The 25,939-nt window shown below is 38.6% G+C and overlaps 1 protein-coding gene across 1 annotated transcript in view; it reads left to right on the top strand.

Moving 5' to 3' along the window:
- dock4b (dedicator of cytokinesis 4b) overlaps positions 1 to 25,939 on the top strand; it is a 151,962-nt gene that overhangs the window by 72,117 nt on the left and 53,906 nt on the right. The window contains exons 12-30 of the mRNA XM_088346703.1: positions 1,400 to 1,525; positions 6,507 to 6,631; positions 6,840 to 7,002; positions 8,492 to 8,598; positions 12,613 to 12,766; positions 13,788 to 13,885; positions 13,956 to 14,039; positions 15,165 to 15,265; positions 17,570 to 17,651; positions 17,736 to 17,906; positions 19,247 to 19,439; positions 19,518 to 19,654; positions 21,145 to 21,279; positions 21,353 to 21,451; positions 22,821 to 22,915; positions 23,057 to 23,132; positions 23,195 to 23,295; positions 23,355 to 23,562; positions 24,750 to 24,835. Coding sequence (XP_088202829.1) covers positions 1,400 to 1,525; positions 6,507 to 6,631; positions 6,840 to 7,002; positions 8,492 to 8,598; positions 12,613 to 12,766; positions 13,788 to 13,885; positions 13,956 to 14,039; positions 15,165 to 15,265; positions 17,570 to 17,651; positions 17,736 to 17,906; positions 19,247 to 19,439; positions 19,518 to 19,654; positions 21,145 to 21,279; positions 21,353 to 21,451; positions 22,821 to 22,915; positions 23,057 to 23,132; positions 23,195 to 23,295; positions 23,355 to 23,562; positions 24,750 to 24,835 — 2,341 coding nt within the window. The remainder of the gene's footprint in view (positions 1 to 1,399; positions 1,526 to 6,506; positions 6,632 to 6,839; positions 7,003 to 8,491; positions 8,599 to 12,612; positions 12,767 to 13,787; positions 13,886 to 13,955; positions 14,040 to 15,164; positions 15,266 to 17,569; positions 17,652 to 17,735; positions 17,907 to 19,246; positions 19,440 to 19,517; positions 19,655 to 21,144; positions 21,280 to 21,352; positions 21,452 to 22,820; positions 22,916 to 23,056; positions 23,133 to 23,194; positions 23,296 to 23,354; positions 23,563 to 24,749; positions 24,836 to 25,939) is intronic.

Below are 25,939 nucleotides of genomic sequence, written 5' to 3'. Positions count from 1 at the left end.
TAAAGCGATAGTATTCTCTAGTGGTGGTTAACAATATATACATTCAAATCCCACTACCCGGGCTGCGTTCAATGGTGGAAAGTGAGATTTTGGATTTAATTGATATTTGGGGTGATGACGCTCTGCTGAGAACATCCATGAGTACTTTCGCAAACATAAGTGCATTGCGTGTGAAGTTAAGTGTCTTCTACTCCGCATGTGTGGTGAATGTTGTGTCATTCACACAGAAAGATCAAGTCACATACATGTGGCATTTAGTTGGAAATGTGAACGTTCTCACAAAAACATTGAGCAGCTCTGAACCTAGCCTTTGAAGCCCTGTACTTTGGATTCTTCTGCGTTTTAAATTGCGCTACACAATACAGGGACTTCTAGTGGTCATTTTCTGGAAGCATAATTCTGTCGTGCCCTGCGAGGTCTTTTTGCCATTCTGTCCACCAAAAAGTGAACTGATTTTGTGCGGCCGTGATCCATTATCCCCAATCTCATATATCTGCGAACAGGGATTAAAAGGAGGTATTTTTGTCAAGCCTGGCCGCCTTTTTTTTTGTGATTATTTTTGCCTAAAAGGAATTTCACTCATGCATTCACAATCCATAATCTCCGCTTGCATATTGCTGTGAGCAGGGGTAGACAGAGAACATTTTTCTTGGGCCTGGTGGCTCTTTTTTGCTGTTTTGTCCAACAATGAGTAAATTGCGCTGTGTGTGCCCGCAATCCATTTTGTCCAATCGCATATTGCTGTAAGCGGGGACCAGCAGAGCGCACTTTAGTCGGGCATAGCGGCTCTTTCACTGTATTTCTGCCCAAACCGAATTGCACCTGTGCGTCCGAGATCGATTATTGGCAGTCTCATATTGCTGCAAACAGGGACTGGCAGAATATACTTTTGTCGGCACCTCTAAGATGCAATGCATGGTTGTGGCCGCTATCCAATATCCCCGGTCTGACTATTGCTTTAATCAGGAACCAGCTGTGCACATTGTTTTGGTTTTGACCGCTGAAGCGTTTTGGCCACAATACATTATCCACAGTCAACTATTGCTGAGAGTGTGGGCTGAGAGAGCAAATGTTTTACATGCATGGCAGCTCTCTTTTTCTTATTCTTTCCATCAAAAATGAACAGCAACCGTGCTGTCACGATCCAGTATCCCTAGTTGTCTTTTGCTGCGACCAGGGGTGAGCATTGCGTATGTTAAAAGTGGAGTTGATACTTTATCGCGGGATGTCCCCAATTAACCGCGAATTACAGTATTGTGTAAATACTATCAATACTGACTAAAGTTAACTCATAACTGTAATAACTGCTAACATCAGTCACAAGGCAAATTCTAACACAGGCAAACATTGTAATTTTCATTGTCTGTGAGGAATGAGCAATGTTTCCGTTTCTTTCCAGGGCTGTCGGTGGCGCTTCAGCTCCTCCACGGCGACATCGATCAGCTGAGGCGGGAATACATGGTGCTGTTTACCCGAGGTGTTTCCATCACCAGGAAACTGGGATTCTCTGACATCATCATGCCAGGTAGGCGACCAAACCTCGCAGAACCACTCGTCTCCCGTTCTTTGTATTCGCCACATCGGTTGCCATGGTAATCTCTTCGCCCGTAAACTCAATTAGAAATTCATATCAATCGCAGAGTGTGGCCGCCTTTCATCTGATAAGCCTGCCCCATGCCTCGTGACATCACTTGACTATGAAAACTGATTTTGCCATGTTTGGAATGACAGATCTGAATAAATACCCATAAATATATGCCATATCAGTAAAGAAGCATATAAATACACCACGTAATACTTAAATATGTGACACAAATGCAATCTGTTCATTTATTTTATGCATTCTGTCATTTTTTTGGCATGGCTTTTGTCGCTTATTTTCAGTGTATTGTGTCATGCGTTTTGTTGCGTATTTTGTCACGACAAAATGTTATTCAAATAAGGAGACATACCAGTTGTCTAGGGTTTTTTCACCAACTGGTTGATCAGTTATGAACAAATTGGCTATTAATGTCTTGCTTCCATCTTTCACCAAAAGGTGAAAAGCTCAGCCAGTTTGAACACAAAATACACAATAACATGCTCGAACAAAAACAACCAAATACATGATCAAAAACACGACAAAATACATATCAAAACAAATGACCAAATACACAACAATAATACACGACAACATGGAAAAATAAATGACAAAAAAAAATGATATAAATAAATGACAAAATACATGGAAAAATAAATGACAAAATAAAAAATGATATCAATAAATGACAAAATACATGACGAAATGCACAGCAAAATTCATGAGAAAGTACATGACTAAATACTTGACAAAATATATGACAAAATTAATGACACAATCTACAACAACATACAAGATAACATGTACAACAAAATATTTGATAAAATACGCGTCAAAATACATGACAAAATACCCAACAAAACACAGGACAAAACACAAGACAAAATTTATGACCAAATAAATGACAAAATATATGACAAATACACAACAAAATTCATGACAAAATAAATACACAAATTGTAATCATGGCAAATATTCAAGTTCTTGGAATTTATGTGCTTATTCATTTTCATGGTATATATTTGTAGGTACATATTTATTTATTTATTTCTACATATGCCGGGATTGGTCTTGTATACGTGGCAAATACATCATTTCAAGAAAACGAGTCATTCAGAGAAGACCAATTTGTTATTGTTTGTGTGTGAAATCTTGGGTGAAGCTGCCGAGGGGTCCCCCAGCGCCTTACGCAGATTGATTTCTCATTGTCTGCGTCTGATTACAGAACCTTTTCTCTCCTTTCGTCCATTTCTGCTCAAACCGTCGCCTCTGGGCGAAAGAAACCGTCTCCAGAATGACTTTTCTCTTTTTTTCCTCACCTCTTCCCTAGCTTTTCTCTTTTTCCTATTGTACCTGAGGTGATTGACTCCATACCTACCTGCAATTTCACTTATTTTGATCCCTTTTTTGTGTGTGTGGGGAGGAGCACAATACGTGAGTGAATTCTGTGCTCTTTGTTGCTATGGTTACTACTGTCAAGTACAGGAAATCAATGTTGACCCTAAAAATGGCCTTAGACAACCCTGTGTGGAGCTTATCCATATACAGTACATACAACTCGATAAGAAAGAAGCATTCTAATGCAGGATCTTCTTTCTTTTTTTTTGGCTGACGACAGTATGTATCTTTTAACTCATTTAATGCCACAACGTATGGATCCGTTTTCAGAAGCATTGTCTCTTGAGTACCAAAACGTAAAAAATATTTTCGTTTTAATTTTAAGGATATTAATAAGGGTCTGGCGCAACCTAGTAGTAAGTATCAAGCCTCTGGCAATTATTTCAGTATATAAAAAAAAATCCCCATTGTATATTATGAGTGGTCTTGATCAGATCTTTTTCCTTACATCGAGGAAACCCTCCATTTTACAGGTGTTGCTTCCTGTTTCCATCATTTGAGAGTGAGTAGGCGTAGTGATGAAGGGTGGTGAGTCCCATCCTCATCGTTTGGTAGAGAGAGATGATGTTTCGTAAACGCCTGCATGGTGACCGAAATTGTATGATCATGTAACCTGAAACATCGGGCGCTGAAAAGTTCTTGCAAAGTTAATAGACAAGTTCAGTGTTCTGTTAATTAAATGTTATTTACCAGCAAAGTGCCCTCAGGTTTATGGAAAGCATTTTTTGGATATTAGAGGTATCACAAATTGAAAAAAAAACAATAAAGTGAAGGTTCTGCTTGAAATGCATCCTCCTTTCACAGAAAAGCCATTTTTTCTTTTTCTTGCAAGCGAGTATTTTAATGAAACTTTAATGTTTAACTTTTAACAATGGTACAAGCTAGAAAAATGATTGTTGAAGCTTTCCTTTGCTATATCCTTTGCCTTTTTAATCACATAACAACATTTTCTGTCGTCCTTCAAAATGGGTGAACATGGCAAAAAATAGCTCTGCCCATTTGAGAGAAACGCATGGCATTGAATGAGATAAGTTGTCGCTGACAATTGAAAAAAGCGTAACTATAATTTGTTTTGGATTGTTCATCATCCAAAATGCACTTCAATGCAATTTTAAAGACTTGTTTAAAAGAACCGTGTGAAATTTTTGACCACTAGTTGTCCCTATATGGTGCAGGCACGTCCAAAATCCGGCCCGCGAGCCAGTTATGTCCTGTGATTAATTATTTTACTGGCCCATGGTCTCTGTCATAAAATTATTCATATGTGGCCCGCCAGTAATGTTGACCACAGTGTAAAATATATGTTACATAGAAATAAATACATCAGTTCAATTTCACCAGAAGATGGCAGTAGCCTTTTGGCCACCTATACCTTGACTTTCTGTTAAAATTTTTGCCCGCCCCATTTCCGACATGGCGACTGTAAATAAAAAAGGAGAGTTGACTGTGAGAGGGCCGCTGCTTACAGGACAAGTGGAAATTGGAACATTCTTTTCACTGAAATCCGAAACAACTGTGTCTCCCTAATTTGCAAAGAGAATGTAGCTGTTTTGAAAGAATATAATATCAAGAGGCACTGCCAGACGAAACAGGCCAAAAAAAAGCTAACTGGAAACGCTGGGAAAAGGTGAAGCAACTGGAACCTGGTTTAACGGCACAGCAGAGCTTTTTCACAAGAACCAAACAAAAGATCTACAAAAGCGGGCTGCAAGGTCGTGACAATGATTGCCAAGCACTGTAAGCCTTTCACAGAGGGTGTATTTATTAAAAATTGTTGAAAGGATGCATGGGTGAATAGTCGGCCCTCAAACATTTTCAGCTTACCAAATCCTACCCGCTTTCTGAAAAGTTTGGAGTGCTAACAAATGATTTAGAAGTCATTTTTTGGGTAGCCGTGGGAGCAAGATGGCAGACAATTAGGTATAGGCGAGGCTCATGTTTTGTAATAAATGCATATTTCTCGACCTATTCTCAATTATTAAAAAAAATGCATGTTTATGAGAGTTCATCTATTTTTGTTTATTTTCTAAATCAACATATTTTTTTTTCAATCACATCAGTTTTTTTTCTCAATAGGAGGCACTAAATAATACACACTGTCTCTTAAAAAACAAATATTTTTTCTGTTTGTATTAAATATATAATTGTTTTCATGAAATATGAGGATGGTAACAATAATAAAAATCTACCAAATAGTTTTTTTCATCCCAGAAAAATAAATTCAAAATGATTGTTTGTTCTCATGACAGCAACAATGTTATGGCCTTGTTACTAGTGTTTATGTATACTGTATTCCGTCTCTACTTTGCGCTTCGTACTTAAGGGCCTCAGTGCATTGGTTAAAAAAAATATTAAATTATCCATAATCCCCAATCGCATATTACTGCGAGCAGTGGCTGGAAGAGTGCATTTTTTGTAGGTCCATGAATCTCTCCTTAGCCATTCTGTCCACCAAATAGGTAACTGGACTTGTGTGGCCATGATCCATTATCCCCAATAGCATATACCTGCAGATAGGAACAGGCAGAGTACACTTTTGTCAGGCTTGGTTACTCTTACTTTTTAGCTGTGATCCGTCATCCCCGGTGCACTATTGCTGAGAGCGGGGGGGCCGAGTTGCTCATTTTTCATCACACTAATTTTGTTATTAATAAAATGATGAATAATTATTTATAAATTAATTTTTCATTACTTACAACTTGCCGATGTTTCAATATTAGCAAGTACAAGGTTATGGTGCCTGCACCAACCTTACTCAAAAGGTATAGATACTTGTGATACTCTCAATATCAGTTCCTGCTAACCTTTATTGGGCATTCTTGAGAAGTTGGGATTTATTTGTACTTGTTTAATATCTGCTATTTTACCTGTAGGTTTGATGTGCGTTTAAAGCGATAATATTGTCTTAAAACTTAAAAATGGAGCTTTTAAATGCTGCTAAGAAATTGTTCTATGTCTGTGATACAATGGTTACAAATTCATATTCTCCACATTTTTTGTATTACTGTATTTTCCGCACTATAAGGCGCACCTAAAAGCCTTTTTTTCTGACTGTTTTGTCGACGTTCCCATTGTAGCGCCTTATAATCCGGTGCGCCTTATGTATGGAAAATATAGGACCAAAAACTATTTTTTGGGGGTGCGCCCTATAACTCGGTGCGCCTTATAGTGCGGAAAATACGGTACGTTAAATACTTGCATAAAGTATTGCAGTGTTATCGTCACAATATTTAGCTTTTCTTTTTGTTTTATCCGTCTTAAAAAGTTTTTGCCCTTTGTCGGTCAACATTCAGCAAAATACTCACCTTCAAATTAGTCTAAATTTTATGAACTGTGCCATTACAAGACTATATTTCATCTTATAAGCGATTCACTATGTTTTATTTCAATGTCAGGTCAGCTGATTTAATTTAACAACGGCGCAACATGTTGCACTGAAGAATGTAAATTTCGTCGGGAGGTCGTCCATAATGCTGCACTCATTTGCATAATCAATGCCTGGTTTCTCGGTGTGTTTTTAACCTTGCAGGGGAGATGAGGAACGACCTCTACGTGACGCTGGAGAGAGGGGAGTTTGAGAAGGGCGGCAAAAGCGTGGCCAGGAACGTAGAAATCACCGTCTACTTGCTGGACATTGATGGACAGATCCTCAAAGTAATCCTCCCAATTGCAGGCTTTAGTTAACTTAGCTTAATTAATTTGTATTTTGAGCTCTAATCTGGTCATTTAAATACGGCTGACCCAGTTGAGAGCCGCACCTCCGGCGTGTTGCTCATTTTCTGCTTCTGGAATTGTAATGCAGGAAAAGCTCATCATTCACATTTCAATGATTTATTTAATTATTTCCCCTTTTTCCTTTCAGAGTCATGTGGCCGCAGGGTCCGGGGAACCGGGTGGGGACGAATACCACTCCTTGGTGCTGTACCACAATAACAGTCCACGCTGGGCTGAGCAGATAAAGCTTCCCATCCCCGTGGACATGTTTCGAGGCTCGCACGTGCGCTTTGAATTCCGACATTGCTCCAGTAAGTGGCGACACTAATGTTCGTGAGCTAGGTCAGGATTGTAAAGGGACAATTTTGGGTCAATTTTTAAAAATTGATATTTTGATTTCACAACGGCACAAACATTACAATTTGAGTCAAAATATGTAAAACAACATTCTTTTTTGTTGGACATTGCTGGTCATAAACAGACCCTGTTTTGAGCTCTGCTGCTTGCTAGTTTGTTTTAGGATCCTCCTACATGAAAAATGTACACACCTTTATATTAGAACTGTCAAGATTTAAAGATAAAGCTGTACATTTTCTTAGTGCAAGAGTTAAATAGTTTTTATCACTTTAACTTTTATCCCGCAACTTCTGAGTTACAGCTGTTATTGATACTTATATTAAGCAGCTCTGTCAATGTTAAGGCTTACCTCAGAGTTAAAGCTTTAACTTTTTCCCTCATTAGCATGGAGCTAAATATTTTGACATCGCTAGTAAAACATATTAGTCAAACAGTATATTTGTCAAAATTTGAAGCATCTGACCCAAGTTATTACGGTAAAACTCTGAGTTAAAGCCGATTTAATAAAAGAGCTTTGATTTCAGAACCTCTGAGTTAAAGCCTTAAGGCTGCAATTTACATTCGTTTTTGTCTGTAAAATTCACAAGTGCAAAGTCAAAACGGCTGACAATTACTTTTATACTGGTAGAAAGGTCCATGGTTAGAGAAAAATTGAACCTACATTCTGACAAAAACTACATAAAGTAAAAGAGAAGTGAAAATTTTAATATGTTTGAAGGCCAATTTCTGACTACAAAATAAAATAACTAACAATGAAGAGGCTGAATGAGAATAATTGAATCAACCAAGAAGTCAAATAATTACAACTAAATAAATTAATAAATGCAATAAAGTTTTTTTAATTTTGACTAAATAAATGATATTGGAATGGTAAAAAATTACTACAATAATAAAGAGGTTATTAATGAAGAAATTGGACAATTATGACTACATATATGCAGTGACAAAATTATAACAGACGATAGGCCGGTCAAAACAAGAGCTGGAGATAAACAGTTGTGTTGAGGTTTTTATTACAGAATTTTCAGGGCACAAACGAACTAGAGAAGAATAGTCGAAATATTCACAAGTGCAAAGTCTAAATGGCTCACAATTACGTCTATTTATTACTTTTCAAGATTTCTTTATTTTTTTAATGATGCGGTTTTTGAGTTTTTCCTTGCCCTCATGTAGGTTTTAGATCAGGGGATGGTGCAATAAAAGTCTGTAGTTTGCAATAGTCAGCCCTTTGAGACTCCTTGTGATTAAGGGCTATACAAATAAACATGACTTGACTTAAAATGGGAGGGCAGTCCATGGGTAAAAACATAACCTACATTTTGAGGAAAACAAAACTAAGTAGAGTCGTAATGGAAATTTCCACTAAATGAAGAAATACATGAAGACATTGTGCATGAAAGACTTTTTACAAGCAGTGACCACTTTGTGTCGGCCTCTCTGCAGCCAAAGAGAAAGGAGAGAAGAAGCTGTTCGGCTACTCCTTTGTACCGCTGATGCAGGAGGACGGAAGGACTCTGCCAGATGGCACCCACGAGCTCATTATCCATAAGGTACGAGCCCGCTTGCCCTCTGATGCGGAAAAAAAACACTGAGTTGACAAAGCTTCTATTTTTGTCTTGAATCTTATTTTGAAATCATGCAGTCATGCGTTATGGTTTCACCCCATTTATGAGCGTCTGGCAGGTTTCTTCCCAAATGGGATCATACGGTGTACAATTATTTGATTCACGCTTTATCATGGCATTGTCCTCTTTTTGAAAGCTGAGTATTACTATAATTTAATCCCTATAGTGTTAAATGTACCTTTGTGATGTCTTAAAATAAGAAATACATTTTGTCTAGTTCCCCCCAAGAATAAGAAAACATAAAATAATAGATAATTGAATAAATCGTCATTAAAATAAGCAATTTTGTCCTAATGAGCCGATGGTCGGGACAAATAGGCACTTTCTTCCCCTGGGCCATTACCACCCTAAATAACCACATGAGATTGTGAAAGAATATAAATACCGTAAATTCCGGACTAAAGAGCGCACCTGATTATAAGCTGCACCCACCACATTTTAAGAGGATAACCGCTTTTGTACTTACACAAGCCGCACCTGTATATAAGCCGCATGCGCCCACATTAAAACATGTAACACAATTACAAGAGTAACCCTAACCCGACTTTAAGTCCCGCGATTGTAACTAAATACAAAGTACTCAGACCAAAAACCACAGCCGGCAAAATGAGCGGAAAATGATACCGGTAATTAAGGTTTGATGCAGACCTGCAGAGTCCGGGTCCCGTTGAAAGTAATCCAAGGAATAAAAGTCTATATTTCCAAAGGTAAGGGTGGGAAAAATATATATATCTACTATTGTCGGCCGCGTCCACAAACACGTCTCACTTTTACTCCACTTCCCATCAGGCCGCGTTTGCCTCGCCCCTTCTTTCTCATTTGCTCGTGCAAAACATATCAGAATAAGTTTCTAAAATAAATACATGACAAAAATATAGAGTTGCAAATACATATTATACATGGTTACACATATTTACAAAGAAAGACGGTACACCGAGAGAGTTTTCAAAGCTTTAATAATAATAATATTCATGATACTGTGACTGTGACAGGTAGCAACATGCTACTATCAACACGCTCGCAAAACAGTAAACGGGTCTGTTAAAAAAATATACCGTATTTGTAAAAATCACGGTAAACCGTCCTCATCTTCCTCCTTATAACTGACGCCATCAAAGTCGTCTTCCTCAGTATCGGAAAGAAACTTTGTCATATAGACGTCGTCCCACGCTCCCTTATTCTAAGACATGCTAGCAACACGCTCGCAAAGTAAAGTTTACGTGCAATAGCTCTGTTTCCTTCTTTATCGGATTGCTCGATTGCTTTTAGCTTGAAAGCTGCTTCATGTGCCTTTCTTTTTGCAATTTGCATGATGAGGGTAACTTTACGCCAATTTAGTTTGTGCACAAGCTAAGAAGTTGCAGTCTTCCTCGGCGCATATATTCCAGCGGTCTAAATCTTACCTTTTGTACTCGAGCGCCGCTGGCGGCCATTAGAGAGATTACATAAATTGGCCGCATCACTGAATAAGCCGCAGGGTTGAACGTTTGGGAAAAAAGTAGCGGTTTATAGTCCGGAATTTACGGTACATATCTTGCCTATGTACTAAAAATGAGTATAACCCCATTTGCAGAATGTTTTTTGTTGTTTCTTATTTTAGGTATAATTTTTCCCATTTTAAGATTTTACTCTCATTTTATTTCCTTTCATTTTTAGCTTTGAATTGGGTCAGTAAGGGTTAGGGTTTAGGGTTACCGAAAAGGGGGTAAGAGTTAGGGATTAGGGGTTAGGATTAGGGATTAGGGGTTAGGTTCAATTAGGAGTTAGGGTTAATTACGGTTTAGTGCGGGTGATTTGGGTTACAGATTACAGTTTAGGGTTAGGTTTAGGGTTATAGGGTTATATGGTTATTAATTAGGTTAGGTTTAGGGGTTAGGGTTTAGGGTTGGAGTTTGGGGTTAGGGCAAGGGTATTGGAACCTTTTTGACCCAAGAACCATAAAACCCGAATATTTCAGATTTTTTTTTCTTTGAGAGTGCCACACCATTTATTTTTGGACACAATTCAACAAAACCACAAAACATGCTTTACAAACAAAGATAATTCTTCATTGTGGCGTTTGACGATAAAATGTATAAATAATCATATCACCAGAGCTTATGTCCCATATCACTTTAAATGTGTCTCCTTTACTCACTTGAGAATGTTGAAGCTCATTTTGACCGTCATTTTTGTCCTAAATAAAGGTTTCAAAACAAGTTAAGGCAAAGTTATTTTGTAAAAATGTCACGAATTACCGCTAACGAGAACGATGCTAACATGTTTGCCTTCGGCACAGATGGCACTGGGCGAGCGTGAGATTGGAGTGCATGCCTTGTGCTGCCCATTCCTACCGCTCACCCAATCAACTGGCTCTAGGTGCTTTGCAGGCGTTTTCCGATGTTTACAGTTTGTTCCGTGGGCTATTTATCATAAGGTGTCTCAACAGTGAACATATATTGATTGGTTAACGAGCTTCCATATGAATTGACGTACAACTAAAAGGGGTTTGTTGGTGTGTCACCCTGTCTGTGAAACTATAATTGAGACTGTGCCCTATACATATACTGGACCAAACCCTTGTTGTGTTCAATGATGCTTTGTCTTCGCTGGTACCAAAATTGGCTTAAAAAATATCATGATTGGAACGACGAGACGGTATACATGATTAAAATTGTATCTCCGAGCCATGTTTACTCATGAAAAGAGCCATATCTGGCTTGCGAGCTATAGGTTTCCGACCACTGGGTAGGGTGTACACAGATCTACCAAATACTATTTACCTTTTGTAGTTTTCTACGCCAGTTTATAGCATTTTGCTAAACACGCAATTTCTAGTAAAACTATGAAAATTCCCTGTAAATTAAGCACTGTTCCTTTTTGTATTGGTAATGTTAATTGTTACAAATACGTCCATTGCTCCAAATATTAAACAGTTCCATTCATACCGAATCCGTACGATAAAGTTAATAAACATCACTACTTAGTCGTGTGCAGTTAATTTTACCAAGTAATAACCTTGTCTCGGAACCACTTACAACCTAAAAATGGCACCCTTAAAAATGCTACTAAGAAAAACAGTTCCAAGTCTGAAAATTCTCTTTATTCATTCTGAGAAATGTTTTTCAATGTTTGGCCGCTCTGTATTCATTTGTGCTGACCCAGCGTTTCTTTTCCATGTCCAACATTCTCGTAAAGAAGAACTGCGTCTCTTCAAACACTACTGGTTGTAACACATCAAACGCTCGCAGCAAATAAAGCATCCAAAACGGTCATTTCAAAACGTCCGGCTCCTCTGTAATTGCAGACTATGTCCTCAGCTGCAGGCGAAGGGGAGGTCGAGGGGGGTTGCAATCGGAAAACCTCAAGCTACGCTCTGCACACTGAGTCATTTTGTCCCAACGCTCTCCCTACGTCTGATTTGTCATTTATTTTTACATTTAACGCTCGCTCAAGGCCATCCGTCGCGTCGTCAGATGGTTTCTTGGGTCGGGTTTGGGGGTGGGTGGGGGTCACCGCCTGCTAATGTCAGATGAGAGTTGCCGTAGAGCTCAATGAAAACTGGCTGGCGTGGCCTGGTTTCCTGTCAGAACCCGAAATAGATGCTGAAGCAGCAGTCCAAAGTGTGCGCGAGCAACCTCAGCCGAGCAAAATCAATAAAACAGCAACGGCCCCCTTCTGTCATTGTGTAACTCCAACTGGCAGCTCAGGCAAACAAACAAGAAACAAACAAACAGCCCAATCGTGATATAATCGTGATCGACAGCCGGCGCTCTTACGTAAGGGCGGCAGGGATTTTGTTTTTTAGAATTACAATTACAATCGTCTTTATTGTCAATGATCATTCAACATTGTTTACAACAAGATTAGACACGGCACTCCAGGGTAAACACTTATTAAAGTTTTATGTCGAACCAAGCATAAATTTAAAAGTGAACAATCTTCTATTTCTGTGTCCAGTGCGAGGAAAACAGCAACTTGGCGGACTGCTCTCGTTATCTCAAGCTGCCTTTCACCAAGACCAACATCATGTCCAACAACCAGATCCTGAAAGGAACCAAGGAATCATTCTGGATCACCAGCTTCCTTTGCTCTACCAAGCTTACTCAAAATGGTAAAAAAAAAAAAATAGAAGTAGAAATAAATAAAATAATAAAAATACTTTAATTATATAATTAAATTATTAAATTAAATTATTATTATAATTAAATTGAATTATTTAAGCAATATGCTAGCAATTATTGTTACTTATGATAACTATTTTATTTTCATATGATAGTAAATATTTTTACTACTGTTATTGTTATTGTAATGAATATTTTATTAACCCTAACTCTATTTTAGATCATTTTAAATTAATCATGATTAATGTATTGAGAAAACTAAACAATTTGAGCAAATGTATTCAGAAATGTACTGTAAATATATTTTGGGATGACTGGTGGGGCTGGGAATCCCCTCCTCTCTATCATTCTCCCAGAAAGAGTCAAAATTGTGAGTGTGTTCTTGACTTTCGCCACCTCCCATTCAAGTGATATGGCTCTGGTATACACCTACATACATACTTACATACATTCACATATTTTAATTACATATTTATAATTAGATTTTAATTTTATTATGTATAACAATAACTTTCTAATACAAATGTATAATGACCATAATTAAATTTGTTGTTGTAGTACTCATAATTTTATTATATAAACAATATCCAATAGTTTTGTTATAACATACAATTGTAATACTTGTTATATGTTTATTACTATTATTAATGATAACAATAATATATTAATCACCTTAACACACATTTTTGTCATTATTATAATACTTATATTATATATGATAATATTTTTTAACGATACAAATGAATAGATGCTAAACAGTTTGTGCAAATGTATTATGTCAGAAATTGATATCAAACTGCCCAACGATGAAAGGCTATTTTGCTGTTATGTTCTGTCATTATGGAGAGGGATGGGTGCTACAAGGCTGGATTTGCCCAAGACACACCACAGGAAATGGTGCCCCTACGATCTTGGGGGGTGTTAAAGGATCCAACCAGCCAACCAACCAACATTAGAGTGACCCATCTTCTTTTCCTTCTTTTTTTCCACTGTGGAAATGTTTCTCTTCAGGCGATATGCTAGACCTATTGAAGTGGCGAGCGCATCCCGAGCGGATCAACGACAGCCTTTCCAAGCTGAAGGAGATCGACGGCTCGGAAATCGTCAAGGTAAGAAAACGATTGTTTGCCAATGTCGTTTTGGTAAGGAAACTTGAACCTATTTTCTGTTTTCCTCAAGTTTCTGCAAGACACTTTGGACACGCTTTTTGGAATTCTGGACGAGAGCTCCCAGAGATATGGTCTGAAGGTCTTTGACTCTCTAGTGAGTTCCCCCTGGCATGATTTAAGATCTTTTTTTTGTCATCTTTTGATATCGATCTTCTTTTTGAACCCAAGGCACATGACGGTACAGTACGTTTGATAGATTCTTACATAAAAGGTGGAAACGTCTGCTCTTAAGTCTGATAATAATTATTTTAAAGGACATTGTGTATCTTTTGACAATTGTATGGTGCAGTGCATGGGTCCCAAATTGCATTTTACACGGGAGATGCTGGCGTTAGGTTCCCGCTAAAGTGTGGCTGGATCGCATCCAACACTCCACTATTATCAACATGAAAGAATCAGTAACAGGACAGATAAAGATCTGAGTAGTATCATTTTATTCGAAGTCATTGAACATTAGGTCTCTCTCTCTCTCTCTCTCTCTCTCTCTCTCTCTCTCTCTCTCTCTCTCTCTCTCTCTCTTTTTCTCTTTTTCTCTTTTTCTCTTTTTCTATTTCCTTCCGTACCCGTCTGTCTCTCTTTCTCACTCTCTCTTTCTTTGTCCCTCCATGTATTTCTTTATCTGTCTTTTTTTCTTTTCACTTTGTCTATCTCATTCTGTCTCTTTCTCTTGCTCTCTGTCTTTATCCAGTCTCTTCCTCTCTTTTTCTACGTCTTTCTGTGATTTTTCTCTCTCCAACTCTCTTTCTCTGTGTCTTTCTCACTTTGTATCTTCCTTTTTGTCAGTTTCTTTCGGTTTCTCTTCCTCTCTCTGTGACTGTTTCATTTTCTGTTTGATTCTCTCTCTCTCTCTCTCTCTCTCTCTCTCTCTCTCTCTCTCTCTCTCTCTCTCTGTCTCTGTATAGTTTTCTCTGTTTTTTGCTTTCAAGTAGAGCGACCAGCCAAGTACTCAGACTTTCAAATATGGCTTTTAAACCACGCTTAAGACAGAACTCGTGTTTTCCCTGGTAATGTCTATATTATTATTGATTAAAATTCTGCACACACTGTAATTGTGGCTGCATTTGCAAGTGAATTGTTCCAGATTTTGACACATGCCTGATGTTAAACCTTTGTATTCAAGAGGAGGCCTCAAACTACTGTCACACAGGCTCAAATGGCAAGTTGAACCCCCCTGGTGTATCACAACCGAAAACAAACTACTCTTTTTTCTGTCGCCCAGGTCCACATCATCAACCTTCTCCAAGACAGCAAATTTCAGCACTTTAAACCTGTCATGGACACATATATCGAGAGCCATTTTGCAGGTGCTCTCTCATACAGGTGAGTTCTGTCAAAATAATAGCCCAAGGAAAGGCTAGGGTTAGAAAATAATGCTTTTCCGCCCTCTTGCGGTTATTCGTGGAATTATAAATGGTGAATATTTAATTGGTATTGTTTTCATTAATATTTTTCTATCCGGTTTTCCAGATTCAAGGTTACAATAAATAAAACATTATCAACTTGACATTATAATATGAATATACAAAATTGAAATGGAAACAGGAAACACTGAAGGCAAAAAGCTGGAGCTTGTATCTGTTCCCTTTGACTGTCTTTACACATTTCACATTAGTATATTATCCATCCATCTATCTATCTATCCATTATGTGCACCGCTTATCCTCAGCAGGGTCGCAGGGGTGCTGAAGCCCATCCCAGCTGTGCTCGGGCAGTGGGCAGGGGACCTGGTGTATCTCTTTTTTTCTAAATTGTGATATATATATATATATATATATATATATATATATATATATATATATATAATTATGATTAAAAAGAGATAAAAAATACTAAGCACATATTTTTAAGTATTAAAACCACATTTTAAAACTGATAATTGCCCACCTTCTTGTACCAAGGGTACCAACTTTTTTAGGCGCGGCCATATTAGGTTCCGAAAAAATGGGCTGAAGGTCCAGGCCAAGTGGAAAAAACAAGTCATTGATTTTTATTGTATCTGTTGATAAGGAATTGATCCAATACCTCAGAAACACATGACATAAAACAGATATCCCGTTTTTCTAATGTTTATTTATGATTAAATATACATGCATTGACTTAAACAGGGTTCCTGCTGATCCTTGTAAAGTCTTAAAAGGCATTGCAATTATTTTTCGGAAAATAAGGTCTTATTTGGCATTGGAATGTCTTAAATATAATTTTTGAAAGTATTAAGAATGCGAACACAATAATAAGATTTATATTCATCCATCCATCCATTTTCTGCACCGCTTATCTTCAGTAGGGTTGCGGGAAGTTATATTTGTTTAAACTAAAAATATTCATCAATTTGTCTTGTTTTAATAAATTACTGATTTACCTTCATGACAACAATAATGAAAGTATTAAAGCGGTTATGGGGTTTCAGTCGAGTCTTTTAGAGCTGAAGCATGTCTTAGGTCTATCCATTATACACATAGCAACTTTGGACAGAGACGTTAACTTTGGATTATAGGAAAGTGTCAATTAAATGAGAAGTGGCTCTCCGACTAATGTTTTTCGTCATGGCTTAAAGCTTTGCCAGGTAATGTGCATAAGGCACAATGTATTGTGTGCAAGAAATATTTGCGTTTTTTTGTTTTGTGTGTTTCAATTGTGTTTATTTTTTATTTTTTGTCGACTTGGTCTTAAATTGGATTTCAAATAGTCTTCAAATTACTAAATTTCACTTGCCTAGGAGGAACCCTGTTACAGTATATGTATGTTATATTTGTTTATGAAGAGACCATGTCATCAAATTTGTTTTAAAACACCCAGAATTAAATTAAATTATTTTTAATCACTATTTTGGTAATATGCATGAAGAATAAAATATTTTATTTAGCATTACGTTTGAAAAATATCTTAAATAAAGTAAAATGAATCCATGATAAAAAAATGCAAATGCAGAAACAGGCATGATTGATCATATTATATGAAACTATGACATTATTTGTGATATACAATCTATGTAGCAAACATATTTAGTTTAAAACAAAATAGCTTAAACATATTTGAGTTTTCCAATTTTCTGAGACTCCCAAAAGACAGCAGCAAAAGATAACTAGGTAAAACACAAATCAGTCTCATAATTCTTAACAGTCGCAATTATCAGAGGTACATAGGTTATTTTTTTTACTTACGTCCAAATAGTAAGTGACATCACTCTACACTGAGTACACAATGTTTTATGAAAATAATAATTTTTATGTTAGAGCAGGCCACAAAGGGACACAAGTGGCACCCAAACAACAACAGAATTTTTTGGGAGTTCCGGCAGGCTGTATTTATTCGACATACATCCAGGTAGCGAGGGGCAGTACTCTTCACGCAGTACATAATGTTTTCTAAAATATATATTTGTATGTAGGAGGGGGCGAAAAGGTACACTGGGGGCATAAGCGGCAGCAAAACAACAGTTTTTCATTTGTAGTACCATTTTTTGGTCCAGCAGGGCCAGAGTTGTGGGTTTTATGTGTCCCGCAGGCCGTAGTTTGCAAACCCCGGTTATATATCATCACCAGCTGTTATCTCAGCCTGTTGACTTCACACTCAGTGTACCTGTTGAAATGGATCTGATGATTGGGACTGTTTTGCATTTCTAAGGGACCTGATCAAAGTCCTGAAGTGGTACGTGGACCGTATCGTGGACGCCGACCATCATGAACATATTCAACAAGTGCTCAAGGTGAGAGACTGCCCCCCCCCCCATCATCACTTGATATTTTCACACCTAAAAAAAATATCACATTTTTATCTGTGTCACCACCAGGCTAGCGAGTACATCTTCAAGTACATCATCCGCTCTCGCCGCCTCTTCTCCTTGGCAACGGGAGGCCAGAACGAGGAGGAGTTCCGCGTCTGCATCCACGAGCTCTTTATGTCCATTCGTTTTTTTCTCTCGCAAGAAAATAAAGGCACCAGTCCGGTGGCACAAACGCAGGTATGCTTGTTTTCGATACGAGAAAATCATTTTACTAAAACAAAATACTGTAAAATCCTGTTCATTTGATGTCCACTTTTTCTTATTTTAAATTGACAATGTCTAAGTGTCCTTGTATTGTGTCCTTCAACAGTCGTTTGCAGATATTTTTTGAAAGTCAAAAAAGCACTTAAAACCCAATAATGGCACTCTTAAAAGAGCTGTACGGAATTTGAAACTTTGTTACTCTTGGCTGCCATCTCTAGGCCTTTGGTATCATTGCAGCCTCAGTCAGCTAATCCATGATGCAAGTGCAAGTTTTGTTTTGTTTTGTCTTTCTTTGGGTTTTGGTTGCCGTTTGGACTCGACTCGAAGCACATCTTTTCTTACTTTCACCATTTTCATGCAACATTAACCCAGGTGGACATTGCTGATACATAGGTAATAGAGAGAATAACACCTCAAACAACGCACCCCACCTTTAATGAACACTACTTTGCATTTATGTATCTTAGGTGCTATCATTGTCTAAGAAGCACATTCAACATAAGAATGGAATTCTTAAATTTGCAAACTGTGAATTTTCATTTTTTTCTTCTTCTTTTTTTTCCTCTCCATCCGTTCTGGAAAAAAGATTTTCAATCTTTGTCAACTGTTGCATTAATTTGTTTCTTGTCTAGAAAAATATATTATCTTATTTAGTGCCATAACGTATAAATCTCTTTTCAGAAGCATTTTTCCTGACTACCAAAACGTAAAAAATATATATATATATTTTTTTTGTGTGTTATTTAAAAACGACTTTATTGCTGCTGATTGGTAAATATCAAGCCTCTGGAAACATTTCAGTATGATAAATCACCACCTGACAGCAGGAATGGCTTTGATAAGACCTTGTCCGCAAATCTCACTGTTGCTTCCTCTATCCAGTGATCGAGACATTGGAGGCTGAAAGGTTCTTGTTAAGTTCCTGCATAAGTTCATTGTTATTGCATTTAAACGTTATTTTGCCAGCAAAGTGCCCTTGTGTTATAGGAAAGCATTGTTTAGATATCAGAGGTATCACAAACCAAGTGAAAATTGTGCATGAAATACATTCTTTCACAAAAAGCTTTTTTTACCAGAAGTTTTCTCTGAAACGAGTATTTTCAAGAAACTTAGAAATGTTCAACTGTTGTTTAGTAAATAATGTAAAAGCTAGGATCATATTTATTTCCTAATTAAAATGGGGGTTCACGCTTTCTTTCGATATGTCCTGTGCCTAAACAACATTTTCTGTAAGCCTTCATAATTAGCTAGCAGCCGCACTTCCTGTTTGAGAGTTTAAATGCCCCGGTATAATTATTATCTACTGCCTGCAGGCGGTGTTCCTGCGAGCGTTCCCGGCGGTGTACAGCGAGCTCCTGAAGATTTTCACAGTGCGGGAGGTGGCGGCTTTTGTGCGGGAGACGCTGGGCAGCCTGCCCACAGTACTCCAGGCCGACTGCCCCTTGGAAGCCGTCAAGCTGCAGTGCTTGGCCAAGACGGTGGAAAGCCAGCTATACGTCAACCTTGGTTAGTAGTCAACCGTTCGCCTGCCCCACACGCTTCAAGTGACAACCTGACTCTGTCTGCCCCCCTAAAATCCCCTAGAATCGAGGTGCGTTCTGCTGCCGGTGGTTCTTCGGATCTTACAGGCTCATTTGCAGGAGCAGAAGGACCTTGTGATGTGCGCCCGCATCCTTACCAGCATGCTGTCGCTCATCAAGAAGGAGGAGAACGGCGTCACTGTGAGCATCATGTTATGTAGATCGAACGTGGCTTTGGTATGCGCTTGTGATAATTTCGACCTAAATTTCTGTAGTGCTTCACTGAAAAAAAAGAAAACGATTTTAAACAAGCAGTGTAATAATTTACTGATACAGTAAGATACTGTAATTCCTTGTGTAAGGTGGTTAATGGGGACCAGAACCTGCAGAAATCCGCTAAGTACACCCCCTCCTATTTTTAACATGGGCTCTGCCGGCCCTCTGCTTCCAGCAATAGTGAACTGGGGACAATGGACCACAGCCACACGGGTAATGTTTATTTTAGGCGGAAAGAACAGGAAAATTGTCAGGCATGAAACTAATTTGCTCTCTCAGCTCACTTTTAGCAATAGTCGACTTGGGATAATTTACTGAAGCCAGAATACTCAAGTTAATTATAGGCAGGCCACAATGCCACACTTAAACAGCTCTACCAGCTCCTTTTATCAACAAAATTAAGACCAGGGGTAATGGATTGTAGGTGCACAGGTGCTGTTTAATTTTTGGGTAAAGAATGGGGGTGGGGGGATCTTCCTGCATGACACAAACTTGCTTTGTCTGCCCCTGCTCTCAGCAATAGCCAACTAAAAATAGAGGATCACGGCCAAAAGAGGGCAAGTCCTTTTTTTTGGCGGGCGGGCTAAAATGGGTTGCTTAGAACACCCCAAAAATGTGCTCCCACGGCCCCTGCTCTCATCAATAGTCATAAGTGCATTTAATTTTAGACAGGCTATAAAAAAATCCTTCCCGACTAAAATGCCTTTAGCCTGTTCCTGATATTAGCAATATGGGATTGGGGATAAGGGGTCATGGCTGCAGGAGTGTGGTTCTCTTTTTGATGGAAAGAATGGTAAGAAAAAGAGCCACCAGGCCCAATAAAAATGCACTCTGCTGGCCTCTGCCTGCAGTTGAATAGTATTTGGAATAATGGGTCATGGTCGCCCAAATGCAGTTCATTTGAGGCGGAAATAACGTAATCGCCAAAATAGCCGTCAGGCCCAACAAAAATGTGCTCTGCCGCCCCCTTCTCACAGCAATATGTGATCAGGATAATGCTGCGCGGCCACCTGAGTGCATTTCACTTTTGGGTGGATAGAACAACAAAACAGAGCCGCCAGGCACAACAAAAAGGTGCGCTGCTGGCCCCTGCTCGCAGCAATATGGGATTTGGGATAATGGCTCAAGTGCAGTGCACTTTTGTCGGAGCCAGATCGCCGCAATGTATAAAGTACCAGCAGAGCCCATATAATAAGGGCGTAAGTTTTTTGTAAATGATAGGGGGTTCTGGTCCTGATTTACCGCGATAAGCGAGGGATCACAGTATTTTAAATATTTATAGTTCACACACTTGATTAGGCAATTGGATCTGGAATGGATTCTGTCTTGAATTTAGTTGAAAGGTAGCACAAGTGAAATGATGAAAATCATAATGTAGGAAAACATCAATGCTACTCGTTTGGTTTCCTGGTCAGGAGCCGGCGGTCTCTGAACAAGTGGACCTGATTATGGAGAGCCTGCTGGCGGTTCTGCTCAGGACCATCCTGGAAATCAGCAACCGACCTCAGCCTGCCGGTCCCACCATGAGACTTCAGCACCAAGATGTGACTGTACGTATGCCAGCACGCTTAAAAAAAAAGAAAAAAGATGATTGACAATCTGTATTTTGTGTTTGTGCGCCAGGGGGAGTTTGTGGCGTGTTTGCTAGCTCTGCTGCGACAGATGAGCGACAAACACTACCAGCAGCTGCTGCAGGCGTTCGGCAGCAAGGATGACTTGAGGGTACACCCGCTTGTTTCAGATTCTGCTGTTAAATAAGTGTTTTCGCAATTTATTTTTGCAGCTTTTCCTTTGGATCAGTAGTCACCATTTAAACATTTTTTTTTTTACTGATGAGTCCAAAGGGTGACAAATTTGATATTAGTTCTGAAGAATAAAACAATACTTCTATCATGTTATTACTATGTTGTTACTATATTTTTATTCTGTTGTTATTATTAGGAGTGTGGCTAAAATTGTTCTGGTCAATTATTCATGATTAAGGGTTAATTTAGAAAGACATACTTACGGTTATTAAGAATCTGTATAAAAGTTTCTTTCGCTTTTTCTCATCGCAAACTAAACATCGGAAGTTTAGGGATTTTTTTAGCTTTAATTTTGAAAATGGTTAGGATTTAAACAAATTATTCTTTACTGCAATCAGTAAACGACTTTGCCTCTAGGTGTTACTCGTGCTCCACCATAAATCTTTTTTTATTCCTCTGAAGGATGCTAGAATTTCCATCCATCCCTCCATCCATTTTCTGCACCAGTTATCCTCAGTAGGGTCACGTGGATGCTGGAGCCCATCTCAGCTGTCTTCGGGCAGTAGGCAGGGGACACCCTGAACTGGTTGCCAGCCAGTCGCAGGGCACACAGGAACACACAACCATTCACCCGCTCATTCAAACCTAGGGACAATTTGAACCGGCCAATTAACCTGACATGCATGTTTTTGGAATGTGGGAGGAAACCGGGGTGCCCGGAGGAAACCCATGCAAGCACGGGGAGAACATGCAAACTCCACACAGGAGGTTCAATCTCATGACCTCAGAACTGTGCCGCACACGCGCTAACTGCTGTGCCGCCGTGCTGCCAAGCTATAATATCCAACACTGATTAAAAAAAATATATATTTTTACTTGAGCTCTTTGAGTTCTGTTATGAATTAATAATCCCAAGAAGATGGAATCAATTAACCAGGCCGATGGAAAAAAAACACACAATTTATTAACACAAATAATTAATGATGAAAAAGGCGAAGGGGGCGGCATCTTGTTTTTGCTCGCTTTAAGATTTTCCACGATCAACTATTGCTGAGAGCAGTCTGACAGAGGAAATTTGTGTCATGCTTAGGGTTCTTTTTTTTTGTTCTTTCCACCTAAAAGGAACAGCACCTATGTGCCCGTGATCCAATATCCCGTGTTAACAATTGCTGTGAGAGGGGGTCAGCAGAGCACATGTACAATGGAGGTTGTGCTTTTTTGTGGATTTTTGCAAATCACATGTTCCACATTACAAAGGGATTACAATAAAAAAAAACACTCCTTTTTCCCATGTCTGCGTTAAGACCGCTTAAGTAAAACTGAAATGTATCCTTGTCTGTGTCCAGGATTTCCTACTTCAGATCTTTACTGTCTTCAGAATTCTAATCCGACCGGAGATGTTCCCCAAAGATTGGACCGTCATGAGACTTCTGACCAATAAGTTAGTGTTTCTTTTCCTCATGGATTCTTACAATTGATTTATTTTGAATTCAGCAATTTTCGCTCATCTCTGGCCTCAAGGTTTTCAGTCTTGATGCAGTTTTTCCTCAAAATTGACACATTCTTGCTGTGCTTCGTCTAGCGTGATCATCACCACCGTCCTCTACCTCTCTGAAGCCCTTAGGAAAAACTTCCTCAATGACAAATTTGACTACAAGGTAAATTCTGAATATGATGCCCCTGAAAATAAGCTTTTGTTGACATTCTTTTTGCTTCTGAGGTGTGGGATTCCTACTTCTACCTGTCGGTGTTGTTCATCAACCAACCTTGCCTCCAGCTGGAGTTGTTCTCACCCTCAAAGCGGAAGAAAACCTTGGAGAGGTAAGATGATCATCGTGCTTTTTCACCATGTTGTTACGTCACCTTTCTGGCTCGCACAGGTACGGAGACATGAGGGTGATGATGGGTTGTGAGATCTTCAGCATGTGGCAGAATTTAGGGGAGCACAAGTTGAATTTCATTCCGGCCATGATCGGCCCCTTCCTCGAAGTTACGTTGGTGCCACAGCCTGACCTGAGGAACGTCATGATCCCTATCTTCCACGACATGATGGATTGGGAACAGAGGCGCAGCGGCAATTTTAAACAGGCACGTCTACAAAGTCCTTATAACAGGGGTGGGCAAATTGAGGCCCTTGTGCAACATGCCACTTTTCAGGCTTTATAATATGGCCGGCCAAATGTAAAAAATATATTATGTATTAAAAATTAGTACAGTGCTACAGATACAAATATGTCCTTTTAGTCCCACTCTCCGCCCCCAGTGTCCCAAATATGCAAATAGCTGGCTGCATTGTCTTTACTTGCTATTTATTTTGAATCAGGTATTTATTCCATCTATCAAGATACAGAAATGCCCCATTTTTCGACAAGAGTTGAGTTTCCAAAAAGGTTCTCAGATGGTCAAAACCCGCAAAGCAGGAACCTTTATTTATGCATTTAATGAATAATGTATCATACATTAAAACCAAAGAAACATCCCAATTTACCAGAACTACAGCGAGAGATTACTGTACAATCCGCTTACTACAACGCAGTTTACTTTCACAGTTTTGCTACTTCACAATTAAGCATCATGCATTGTTTTCTGCATTCTAATTGGCTAAACAGTCACCCCGCCCCATTTTTTGCCTGAGTCTGTCAATAACGTTGCAGTCTAAGCTGTATACGCATGTAAAACAACTTGATCAACTGTACAGTAGTCCCTCACTACAACTGGTTTACTTTTCACAGTTTTGCCTCTCACGCTTTTTTCCGAAATTCTGATTTGCTACACAGTCTCACCGCTTATTATTATTTTACGGTGCAACGGTTATTTAAAAAAACAAACAACTACAAGAACAATTATACAGTACTTTTATTTGTCAAACAAATCCCGAGCCTTAAAAAATGGTTCTTTCTCTTTAGTGCATGGTAAAGTATTTAATTGTATAATAGTTGCCAATAATTACCAAAAATTAAGGTTTCTACTTTACAAATTTTGCTTATCTTTGATTATTTTTGAGACGTAACCTACGTTAAAACAAGTGATTACTGTATTTATCAAATTTAATGAAAGAAAAAGTAAAAAACTGAGCAAGCCGCATTACATCATAAGGGTTTAATGCATATTTTACAATTTAGTGCTTAATGAGGGACATAATTCATGAATTTGCTCTTATTCTGATTTATTTAAAATCAATTTGATTAAATGTTCTATTCATAGCAAAAATGAAATATAAAAGGCTCAAAATGTTTCTAGGAAGTCAAAATTTCATTATTATTTTTCTAACGAAGGTGGAGGCCAAGCTCATCGACAAGCTGGACAGCCTGATGTCGGAAGGCAAAGGCGACGAGACATACAGGGAACTCTTCAACAGCATGTGAGTTGGAAAAAGCTGGTTTTATTTTCCAAAAAATAAAACGCTACATTGGGATCAGTACTGTGTGATGCCATTTCATACTCAAAACAATTTGCCACAATACACTGAAAATCAAATACTGTAATCCCTCTCTACTTTATACTTCACAGCCTCAATGCATGACTGGTTAAAAAATATTCCCTGATCCATTATTCCCAATAGCATATTGCTGCTAGCTGGGGCCCACAGAGAGCATTGTTTTTCTTTTTCTTTTTTGCTGTTCTGTCCACTAGAAGTAAACTAGAATATTGTAGCCGTGATACATTATCTCTGTCCGACTATTACAGGGAAAAGCAGTGTGCACTTTTTTCAGTTTAGGCTGCAGTTCGGTGTCATTGTGTCCTGCATAAAAAGAACTGCACTGTTTTGGCTGCAATCCATTGCATATTGCTGCAAACAGCAACCTTCATAGCACACCTTTGTTGGGCGTGGTCGCTCCTTTTTTGCCATTATTTCCACCTAAAATGATCTTCACTCCTATGGCCGCGATCCGTTATTCCCAATACCATATATCTGTGGGTGGAGACCGTCACCTAAATGGAAATGCACAGTTATCTGCTGTCAACTATTGCTAAAGAGCAAGGCTTGCCAGAGTGCATTTTTTTTTGTTTAGGCCACTGTGTAAAGTGAACTGCACTTTTTTTGCTGCAATCCATTATACCCAGTAAAGTATTTCTGTGTGTGGTGGACAAGATAGTAAATTTGTGTAATGTGTAGCAAATTATTTTAAAATAGAGTATCTTTTCCATGTACGATAATCTTTTTTAAATGTATTATTTTCATAAAATAAGATCAATAATAATTAAAAGGAAAAACTAATCTGCCAATGAAACATGCAACCCGGTCAATTTCCGATTGCAATCGTAATGTCACAGAGAGATCTGTTTGGTTGAGCTTTTCTCTTCCTAACAAAGACAGTCGGGAAGATGACTTTGGTTGCCTGGCAACCAAAAAGCCGAAAACGATTGTGTGCGCGCAAACACACCCACTTTTTGTTAGCGCTGACGATGTATTGTGAACCTCTCGTGCAAAGGTGAGTAGGGAAGGGGGTATTGTAGGGGTCAA

The sequence above is a fragment of the Urocampus carinirostris genome, chromosome 11 (assembly GCF_059441175.1).
Source record: "Urocampus carinirostris isolate Australia breed hairy pipefish chromosome 11, RoL_Ucar_1.0, whole genome shotgun sequence".
NCBI lineage: Eukaryota > Metazoa > Chordata > Actinopteri > Syngnathiformes > Syngnathidae > Urocampus > Urocampus carinirostris.
The sequence above is the reverse complement of the archived record's forward strand: the minus strand, read 5'-3'. Positions and strand labels throughout refer to the sequence as shown.